This window comes from Teleopsis dalmanni, chromosome 2, assembly GCF_002237135.1.
Source record: "Teleopsis dalmanni isolate 2A chromosome 2, ASM223713v2, whole genome shotgun sequence".
NCBI lineage: Eukaryota > Metazoa > Arthropoda > Insecta > Diptera > Diopsidae > Teleopsis > Teleopsis dalmanni.
This window is the reverse complement of record NC_051847.1, coordinates 96,703,034-96,715,009: the sequence shown is the minus strand read 5'-3', so window position 1 is coordinate 96,715,009 and position 11,976 is coordinate 96,703,034. Positions and strand designations below refer to the sequence as shown.

Genomic DNA, 11,976 nt, shown 5'->3' with positions numbered 1-11,976 from the left:
TAGTTATATTTCCTGCATAAGAAAAATTTATGCTCAATATATTATTAGTAATGCCATATACTCCGATTACAATTAATATAATATTTTTTTTACTATTTGAAGAACTCCGATAAGTATCGACAGTTTTTAATCTAGAGGTTTTATTGTTATAAATATAATTAATATAAATATTTATAGTATTGTAAATTACAGTGTATATTACACAAAGTAAGTTATATTACACAAAATATTTAGTTTGTAGGCTTTTGTTAGTTTATAATAAATTTAGTCTATAATAGCACTCAAATCATACGTTTCACTTTGATAAGGACATCACAGTTATTATAATGTATTGTAATAAAGTGAAAAGTGGATTGCAGTGTTTTAGGTGACCTCCTTATAGATTTCCTTATACTATACTGTCAAAAAAATTTGTATAGAATTTAAACTCAGATTTTGTTATGATAATTCATAAAAATTTGCTTTAAAGAACATTAGTTAATTATTTTTAGAATATATGAATATCATCAAAATGAAAATTACTCCACTTTTCTTGCTTTTTCCTTTGTGTTGCTTACATTAATTAGAATTAATAATTCAATAACGATTTTTAGAATTTTTATTAGGGAATATTGAATGCTCGAAGTATTGTTGAATTTCATTTCCATACACGAATTTTCAATAACTTCCACTCCATCTAAATTGCTCAGATGCTTGGCAAATATCGCTTGAGAATATAATGTATCTTTGGCCAACAATAATGTTGCCAGTTTGCGAGCATGAATATGGAAAAGTTTCTCAATCGAAAATAATAGCTGCAGGCTGTTTCACTACTTCGTCTTTCTCTACTTTCTCTACGATGGAAGCTGCTTCCATTCTTGCTTTCACAATGGCTGCACTAGTTGTTGTTGCAATACTTTCGCAATCTCTCCACTTGAATTCATTTCAAAATGTTTAATTTTGAAAGTTTTCACAAGTATTTGCTAGCGTCAAATGCAACCGTATCCGCCAATTTAACCGGAAGCGAAACCATAACAGCCACACAATAAGTTATTGCAATAAAACTAAAATGGAGGAGCAGCAAATAGTAAATAAATATGTGTGCGTGTTAGGGCTAGAATGTGCAGCAGTTTGAGAAATGTACATTTTTTTAATATGTTATATAAGTGCCTCGCTTTACCCCCTTCACCGTGCGCTTCACAGTTCTGAGCTCCTTTGGCTATAGGAAATGTCTGAACTGATGCGAAATTTGAAAGCTATTTGAATATTTTATTTGATTATTCGCTGAAGTACGAGTTTCGAAGGATGATTTTTTCTTAATTTGCTCTTCGATACAAATTATTGAAATAGTTAAAAACTTTTATAATGTATAATATTGTGGCTTAAAGAAACATTTAATGATTGCTCACTTAACAAAATTTGCAATTTATTTCCAATATTTCCATTGGCAAAATTTGAAAAAAGCTAGCTAACTATTTGCAAAGGGCTTTAAGGAAACTCGTTACATTTGAAAAAACAAATCAAACAAATCACTTAGTAATTTTATTAACAGGAAAGTAAGCGAGATTCAAACTTTTTAGTATAAATTTATTCATATAAAGTTTATATTGATTTTTGCCCGAGGCCCAAAGACAGACAACTCAACGGCTAATTACTTGAGCTACTTAAGGAAATTCACCCTCGAGCAGCGACAAACTTTTCTGAAAATATTGATGATGGGCTTAATAACCATAAACCGAAGATCCAATTAAAATACAACAAGAAGAAATTCTTAATGGAATCGGCAGAAGCTCCTAGTCAACATATCCTTTTAGATTCAATTAAGTGAAATCATTGGTTAGTATTAAATAATTATTTTACTTATCATGCCTTAAGATATGCAAAAGAATAAAAACTTTTGAATGAAATAATTGAAATGTTTTAATGAGAATGGAAAAAGCACAGAAATGGCTTAAGAACAAAAGTTATCGAAAATGAATTCAAAGTCTGTAGATGTAAAACTTTTACTTGACGTGAACAGTATATCTGGTTATCACTATCAATCTTTTGTTTATATATAATTCTTTTTAGAAGTGGGTGATAATATAGTTGATGTCTTATCACACTTATCATTTCAAGAATTCAAACTAAATTCACTGTTGTGAGTGTGATCTAATATATATGTTTTATTAAACCGTTTGAAAGAGACACCAAAAAACTTTAACAGAATAGATTGTAACAGTTGTTACACGTAATAAATCTTATGACAATGTCTGGATTTGGTGGTCTTTAATAGATCATGTCTCATGACACCTCATATTTTTATTTTTACATCAAACCTACATTTAGAATTGAGCAAAGCAATTAATGGGGTTAAATCGATTATAACTGTCCAAAACTATTGCTTTACTAACGTAACACTGTTTTGTGTCAAAATCAGAAGACTAGAGTTTCATTAAATGACTACTACTATTTATTAAATCAAGAAAAAAAACAATGCGAAAAAACTCTCTATACCTATTATACTTATTTTGTCATGATCTAATACTTTCCAAAAGGCTTTCTCTGGATATTTATTTTTTTTCTCAAATTTTCGAAAACCTCTCTAATTCTAATAAAATGTTAACCAATGCAGCTACTGCTCAAATAATAAGGCCTTAATTAATAATTAATTATCATAACCGAAAACTCGCTATATGTAGTTTCCAATGTATCCAATGTAGTATCCGCTGATGCAACTTCACTATAAGGTGAAAACGCTCTCATCAGTATCTATCTGATATTTCCATGGCTTTTTTACAGCATGATTTATACGAATCTTCAAAATAGGCCTCTATTTACTAAACCGAATAACAGTACATGCTTTTAAAGTTTGCGTGAAATTGATCATTTTAAAACATATCATGAATACTAACTTTATTCATTTTATCTATTAAGAACGATTGATTAAAGAATAGATTTTAGCCACGGATTTCAGCCAAACAGTCGATTATTACTTTTTTGCATATATCAATGGTACATAGTCATTTCATAGAAATACATGCGAATGTATTGACTAGAAAGGTGTTTGATTTGGTGTGCTCTGATCTAAAAATGCAGTAAGTAAAGACATACTCATCTTCGGTGAAAGGTCTAAGTGGCTTAATACGTGAATAAAGGGGGCACTACCAACAAGCGATAACAAACCACTAACTAGACCAATAACACTGACTAGAGAAGACTATTTCTGTTTATAGGTCGATTGTGTTACCGAATATAGATAAAGTCAGAGGTTTAGAACCATTTCGAACCTTTGGCAAAGCTTATAATGCTATTCAAGGTGAGGTCTTGCAGTTGACCAAGATTCTCAAAAAAGAAAGCCTCTAAAGTGGAAAGGCGGCGCCGCACAATGTCGGATAGAAACAAAGCAGATGAAAGGGACTTGCATTGTCTTCTTTACAACTGCGACAGGTATAATTGAAAAGCAGATTCTATCTTCTAGCAATGGGTATCTTAACTAAACAGTAAATTCCAAGACATATGCATATGCAATAGTTTTTTTGATAGACTGATATAACTTCAGTTACTTGATCACGTTTCATTAATTATCATCTTTGTGCCTACTTACTGACAGAATTAGACATATGATTCTTCCACGATTACTCATAATGCTTCAGTCAATATTTCTTATGATGCTTACATATGTCAGACTCTTACAGTCAATATGTTTCTGGTTTTAATCAGTTGGCATCAATCACACACTCATTTTAAGTAATTTTATAAGAAAATTTTAATATTATTTTTTTCAAATATGGGCACTACTGTATATGAAATCTATTACATTATTTCTACTTGATTTTATATTAATATGCAACGAATAATGAAATATAAGAATTATTTCCAAGACTACTGATGATGGGTATTTGGCAATACTCAAAACAGGTGTATGGTAGCCAAAAATTTAATTAATTTAAATAATATAAAAATAACTTTTGTTGCTGTAGTTCACTACTTTTCGAAACGTCTCTATTAATATGAAAATTTGAAAGTGATTCAGTTGTTTATAATAATCAGTAAAATAATTAGATTTCTTGAAATATGTATTATAATTAATATAATCCCTATCAGATGAAAAAAAAAAACTTTTAATACAGATAAAATAATTCAAACGCAAAGTCAATGTATAGGATGTTTGTGGGCTTAGCATTTAAACCATAAAATAATACTTCCGCTGCATATACGTTTATATCACAAATAGGAGGTCTATAAGAATGAGAATACCTATTTTTCAAAATATTGCTATAAAAATAGCTGTTCACATATACTCGTACTCGTGTATTTTTATAAAAATTGTGCAAAAGATAATGAATTCTGTTTTAAAGCAATGTCATTATCTAATGAGATGTATTCGTGATCTAATATGTAGCATTTTCTTGTAACAACCCAACTTATCACATTGCAGAGATATGGGTTTTACTTAATATGATTTCATGAAATTCAAACATTATTTAATATGTGACGTCAAATCACCTCCTAAAAATAGTGAATCTGCCATTTTGCTGAGAGATTCGAATGCGTGGCGCAAAGGTAACACTCAGCATTGCCTTGAGCCAATTAATGTGGAGCCGTGATGAATTATGGGAACGTGTGTATGGAATAAATTACTACGACGAAAAAATTTTAGTTCATATTTGCTTGATACGCTTCTATGAACAAAATGAATAATGAATGAGGAGCGACTAACCAGAATAGCAAGAAATTGAACGCAATTTAAAAATTCTTATCAAAATTTCTGACTTTAATTCTAATCTGACAAAAATAGAAGAAATGATAAAGAATTTTTTAAAACGGTTTGTTTCTTTAAACTTTTTATTTATTTTTCTAAATGAAACTCTCAGCTATACTCGTATTATCTATTGCCTGATTTAACCGGAAATGAAGCTTAAACGATTTTAGTGTGTTGTGGTCAAATAAATAAGAAATAATATTAAAATGTGAAAGCGCAAAAGAAGATCAATAAAATTTTAACAATTAACGATAAAATCTCAATGAAAGCTGAAAGCCATTGAAACCGAATTGGAAATGGGAGCACAACAAGTATCCGCCAAAAACGAAAGCTAACAGCCTTAAATTGAATACGAGTATCGTTGCAATTTTAAAATACGTTTCGGTTGCCCGTAGTTCTTCTGAGCTTCTGAGCTTCTGAGAATTGAGCCAACTCGAGGAAGCACTCATGCGGCAGCAGGCACACAAAATCAATTCTGAAGATAATAAATTTAATTTTATTCTGCTACTTGAAGTTGGTGTATTAAAATGCGTTCCACACGTCTGCCTTGAACTATCAGTGACTTCAATAATAAAGAAAATAACCGTATAAAAAAGGCGTTAAGGAATAAGGGCAGGAGAAGAAAACAAGAGACACGAATCGAATCGAATCGCTTCGAATCGAATGGAATCGAATGGAATCGTAGCGAAATGAAAAGAAATCTATGAAACAGAAAAGAGATAACTTTTAAGTTTGTTCATAGTTTTCTTTAGAAAATTTTGTGCTTTTGTATTTGAAGGCTTAGATGGAAGCGCATCATCATCATCGGTTGGCATGAGCCATGGAACGTGCTTGACATTTGCAATTATAAGTTTTACATTCCTTATCACTTGTGAACACAATATCGTTTCGACCAATAACTAACCTCAATTATCTACTATTGATTCTGAATGTGCTATTTCTTCTTTTTTTTATTTTTTCTTGAATAAATTTTATTATTAAATTTTTGCTTTGTGTTGGACTTATTGAAGTCTCAAATCAAATTTGGCTTCTGTAATTCTGGCTAACGAAATAAGCTTGACACTTTTTGTACGAAAAATCTCTAGCAAATTTGTCCTCTCAAAATCAACGCTTCGTTAGGGTGAAATGTTGGATTCCAAAAAATGTTTGCTTGATTTTAACAATTTTTATAGACAAGAAATGGACCAGGATATGCTATTATAACCGGTAAAAGTTAAGGAAGTGGATATTCAGAAATGGATGCATTATATTTTAATAATTAACTGCTTTCTTATTCAGAACTTTCTTTTGAGAATATTTGATATTCGTATCATTACAGTGCTTAGAAATTGAAATGTGGATATAATTATATTAAGTATAAAATATTAAATGATCATTCGACTTTAACTTATGTATTAGTCACCAATAACTTAAAATAGTCACTATTATTAGTCACCATTATTAGTCACCTATATAAAGGAAGGATGTTTGTTAAAATAGTGAAAGGATTTGAAATAGGATTTATCCACCTACTGTGTATATATAAATTTAATAAAAACAAGTTGACACTCAATATTTATGTAACACTCCGGATAGCCACCAGGCTAAAGAGCTTACACTCTAAGTATGCCTCCTCAGTATGCTCTTAGCATGTTATCTAATAAGTCACCATAGCCTGCGTTATCACCTTAACAGGATAAGCACACAATGTCTGTTCTCTGTACACAATTGTCGTGTTAATCTGGTTTTCATTTGGTACATTTAAAATGAATTATATCCACTTGCTCTATATATAAAAATTGAACCAAATAGAGTCAACAGCCATGTTTTACATATCACTTCAGGTAACCGGTATGTTAAATAGCTGATACGGTAACGGATTCCGTCTCAGTAGACACGTTCCAGGTTATCGTATAGATCAACATAGCTTGCAGAAACTTTTCTGCATTTATGTATTTTTTCAGAAACAGAATGTGCCACACCTTTCGTGATAGTCTTTCTTTGATTATGGTATGAAGAGAATTCTAGAAGATGGGTCAATATAGCCATCTCAGATGGATAGATCTGCAAATAATACACATATTTTCTAGAGAATTTAGAGGAAAGAATTGGCTGCCAAATTTATTAATCTTTCTAAGCAATGTTATTTAAATTAGAAGCATTAGATATAATATATTTGGGACATGTTAAAGTTCGAAGGCAAGGAATCAAAGGTTCAAGTCAATATATAAATAACTGTAAGTTAACTATTTTTGGCTTGGTATTTTTATTAGTACTCTTCCTGATAATTACTACTTCTAATATAGAAAATCACAAGAGGCTAACATCTTAGACTTTTATGAAGCATAGAGAGAAACATTTATCAATATCAATTCATAAGCCATTAATCATTTTAAATCATAAGCTATTGGATTTACCCGACTTTACTAAAAATCTGACATTGAGGCGTTGTTCAAAAATTGACAATAAAATAACAGTCAGATATATATTGGCAAAATACGTATTTATACAAGAGAGTATGGATTAACTTTATGGCGTAGTGTGACGATACTTTTTGTTTAACTTTAATTTTATCCAAATTAAATAATTAGACTGTAGAAATTTGGGAATTGAGTTATAAAAATCAAGAAAGCTAAGAATTCAAATATTTAATAAATTAAAATTACAAACGAAATACGAAATTTATTTTCTCATAATAATTTTTTTTTATAGATGTTGTTCTGAAATCTAATAACTATTTCCGTTTTAGGTCAGAATGTCAAAATTTTTGTTATTATTAAAATTTAATCGTTATATTTTAGGTCCACTACAAAAGTAGGTGCAATAATTATCTTTAATTTCTTACCGGCAAATATTATTTATCTTTTTGCTTGCAGTCGTAAGTTATCGTCTGCCCCATCTATTGATACTGGAATTACCACTGATCAATGGTCCGAAGTAATTAATTTATTTATCTATCTTAATTTCATATTTCAAGTAATTTGTGTTGTCATTTAAAAAAGGTAAAGGAAAGGCTCAAAAAATTGCAGGAAAGAATTACTGTTGTTAAAACCGACTTGAAAAAGGAATTACATAAGCAGGAGCAGAAAACAAAGACCCTCCAATTCGTTCAAAACTTTCTAAAAACGAAAAATGAAGAAAAATAATTATGAAAATCGGATTAGTGGTATACTCTCCAATGGAAATCGTAATCGGCTAAGTTTTCTGTTAAAAGAAACGATTTTTATGGCAGGTTTGACAAAAAAAATTTTTTAACATTATTAAGCTAACTAGATTAAAACTATAATAATTATAATATATATAATTATTTAAAGTATAGTTCATCTTATATTAAAGACACTTCCAAGTAATATTGTAGTTATATTCGTATGAGTATAGTCATTCTCCTGGTCGAACTTTCAGCTGATGAGTTGAAACTGAAGCTGAGCTAATTATGATATATATAATCTATGATATATATGATATATATATAATCACAACTCGTTCACATAATTGCAATGTTGGGATTCTGGAAGTCATTCTGATCAATGACTTTTTCAGTCATTGATGCTATGCAAAATCTGATACGAATAATGCAAGCTCGTCATGCGACATACTGTGAGATTGAGGGCAGCCCAGAGTATTAGTTCCACCAGCATATATAATATATTGCAAGATCATTTTGCCGTGAGAAAGGTTTGTTCTCATTAGATCATCCATCATTTGACAAAATCTCAAAACGACACATTTGCTCGTGTCGATTGGTGCACGTAAATGCTCAAGACGTACAATGGTGGTGCTTTAAAAGACTTATATGAGTATAAGATTGTAACAGCTGGCGAATCATGGATATATGCATATGAGCCGAAACGTAAACAACAGTCGACTGTATCAGTATTTCAAGATGAACAACAAATGCGAAATCCAACAAAAGTTGTTAGCGCTAGAAGTACTTTGAAACAAATGGTCATTTGCTTTTTCGGGAAAATTGGTCATGTGGCAACTACACCAACTATACCATTACAGGAACGTAAAACGGTCAATTCTGAACGGTGTACAACCATTTGTTTATCGGAAATCTTTAGTGAAATATGGAAAACAAACAAGCGCAGTCGGAACATTCTCTATCAACATCAAGCCAATGCGATGTGTAATGCGAGTTGTGGGAGCAACATCTCGCATAATAATCGACTATTTGAATATTCAAAAAATCGAATTAATGGATCATCCGCCGTATAATTCTGATTTGGCACTCAATGGCTTCTTCTTGTTCCCGATGGTTAAGAATTAATTGCATGGACAACGATTTTTGTAGGCGGAAAAAGTTTATTATTATTACTTCGCTAGGTATTAAGTCTCTTGCTCTAATCTCTCTCCTTCTTGATTACTGGAATGGCGTTGTATGCGCTGCACGCGGCTACAATCTTCCATATTCATTCCTAAGAGGTGGTTTTAGTGGGTTCAAGTCTCAGGTTCATAAGTTTTTATAACCATCTCAATATAATAACTGCGTCAAATTGTTCATTAACATATTGCAAATGAAATAGTGAGTAGTGAACTGAAGATAGAACTAAAAAATCTGATATTTATACAAAAATTGTGGACAAAGCCAGAAATATTTTATGTGGCCAAATTCCTTTATTACACTGTCTTCATTTCATATATTTTTGTTCTTGTTTTGAAAACAATATTACAATCGAATGACAGTATGTAGTTGAAATTATCGGAAAACCAATTTTCCCTTTAGCTCTTCAAATGCGATAAATTCAAGAGCAATTTTGTTCCGTTGTCTTATACAAATATTAGAAATTCTTTAAATATTAAACAAATTTTCATAAAATAAAAGAAATGAAACTTTTCTCGAAATCAGTAAATAATTTTGATTTATAGAATATCATCAATTGAAAGAAAGTCTTGCAGCTAAACTTTACATATTACTCGTCATTTATTTGCTTAAAGCTGGAAAAATGTATAAATGCCGGTAGTGATGTACAAATACATACTTCAATCATTGGCAAACGGTTACTTTCTACCTTCATCTTTGTTCACATGCTCTCAACAAACATAATCAAAACTTGACTTTCATGCATTTAAGTATCAAATATTTATCCATATTTCTTTGAAAATGTGTTAACATACAATCTAGTTGCACACCTAACGTAATGAACAGAAGAAGTAATCGGTTTCATGATTCGATAAACGGATATACAAGTCCGGTTGCAAGGAATTGCAGAGGCACCTGCGAACATCTGTGTGCGATAGTTTGCGTTATAAACATTTTGCAGATGAACTGATAAAATATTCACGTGGAAAATGTACGCAAAGTTCATAATTGTGATAAAGTTGAAATTTGTGTGTTGCCAACTTATTCTGCTGTAACATTAAATAAAAATAAAAATAAAAATAAATACAAAGAGAAAATAAAGAGAAAATAAAAAGAAAGGTTTTAATACTTATTATCTGAATTGTCTTCTGCTTTCCAAATAGCTGAGGCTTGCTTCCAAATAATTTCTAATGATTAATTACTCACAGTTTACTTAATACTATAACTGCTTTAAGTTCAGCACAAGTTATGAACTTACCGACTATGTCTACATAATATGCTAACAGTCATCCGTATATAAATATCTAAGATAGATTAAGTATTTTGTTACGCACAATTTATATGTTATCCCATTTTGAATGGAACTTTATTAATCAACTTCAGACTAAAAATTCTACATAAAACCCCAGTTGAACTAAGCATGCCTTCCTAAAGTGTAGAATAGAGGTTTAAGTATCTGCTTTAATAGAAACACGTACGTTAGTCATGGTTACGTGATATGGAATGTTAACTAAAGACGAACAGGCGATAGCAGAGCAGTATTTACTGACCAACTTTAGTAAAATTAATATAAAAAGGAGTTTCTATAAATTTTGTGATAAATTTAAATAATTTCCAAATGTAGTCTTTATAGAAATGATTTCTGTACATCATCCAAATTTGTTCTTCAAAAAAAAAATACCATTCTTTAATTAAGGATAAGTTGAATTAAATCTCGTCATAAGATATCATTTCATAATTTCGCTAAAAGTTTAGATATGTTAAACCTAGCTTAGTAACGTAAAAGTATAATATTTTGATTTATTTCGTCTTAAAGAATTGTATGAACTCATAATCACTGACATAATTACATATGTTGGGCTAAGTTATTCAAATGTCGATAATAGTTATCGAAAATAAGGTATACTTGTATATACAAAAAATTGCAACGTATCTGTGTCCACTAATATTTATATATATAATATCCAACATCATGATTTCAAAGTTATAAAGTACTTAATGGTCTATTGTATCCGTATTTAAGTATAGAGTAGTTCTTCAGGTCTTATTACTTTAATAAATTCTAGTCATGCATCTATGGTACTTTCCCGATTCATATTTCCTCATCCGATATGAGACGTCCAAAACTATGTTTCTTTCGTCTATGCTTCAATGCCGGAGAGATTTCTAAAACCAGTTTTGCGGTACCATTTTATTTCGCATAAAATATACAAATTCGTTTCAAATAATTTTCCAATATTTGGAAAATGATAATTCAACCTATAGCACCTTGTTGGAATTCTTAAGCGGTTTTTATTCAACTGCTTAAAATGACTAAATATAATTAATGTGGTTGCACTCTTTAAACAAGTATGTCTGGTTTTCTACAGCATTTTATACGTTACCCGAACTCATAGGGTCCATATAAGATTATTTTGACGAAATATATTTTGGTTTGCGAAACTCTTCAACAGAATTTTATCACTTAAGGAAAGTGAGTGCCTTTATTGCTGTCTGGCTATTAAGTAGTATAGCGGTGCTTTGATATTGATAGGTTTATATAAAGTTAAAATAAACACATCGATATTGCACTTACGAATATGGCTCCTTTTTAGCAAAATGATTATCTGAATACCATGTTAAGACGCTCTACTTGTAAGTTCTAGATATACCCTCTCAATTTTTTTTTACTGACTCAAAAGAAAATTAGTTAATATATCTACTCTGAAGGTGTTGATACACCTATAGAAAATTTGTGAAAGTATTAGAATCTTAATTATGTAATCATATAAGTAAGAACAACGATATGTGGTACTGGTTATGTGATGTGAAATGTACCAACATTAAATATCAGAGAATATTGTGTTATATTTATATTTATATGTTAAGTAAATTAAACTTAATTTCAAGTTCCTTTCTATAATTTCTCAGATTACTTTAAAATAGACAGAAATTTTGATATCGCTAGACAGACGTGTTTGACTATACTGTT

At 30.3% G+C, this 11,976-nt stretch overlaps 1 protein-coding gene across 2 annotated transcripts in view; it reads left to right on the top strand.

The window, feature by feature from the left end:
- Positions 1 to 7,378: 7,378 nt before the first annotated feature.
- Positions 7,379 to 11,976, top strand: part of LOC119685305 — a 15,726-nt gene continuing 11,128 nt past the window's right edge. The window contains exons 1-4 of one of the 2 annotated variants that reach the window (XM_038099549.1): positions 7,379 to 7,451; positions 7,504 to 7,516; positions 7,579 to 7,639; positions 7,705 to 7,934. In XM_038099549.1, the coding sequence (XP_037955477.1) occupies positions 7,835 to 7,934 (100 nt within the window). In that variant the 5' untranslated portion in view covers positions 7,379 to 7,451; positions 7,504 to 7,516; positions 7,579 to 7,639; positions 7,705 to 7,834. Of the gene's footprint in view, positions 7,517 to 7,578; positions 7,640 to 7,704; positions 7,935 to 11,976 lie in introns of both variants that reach the window. The other variant, XM_038099548.1, reaches the window with a different exon arrangement.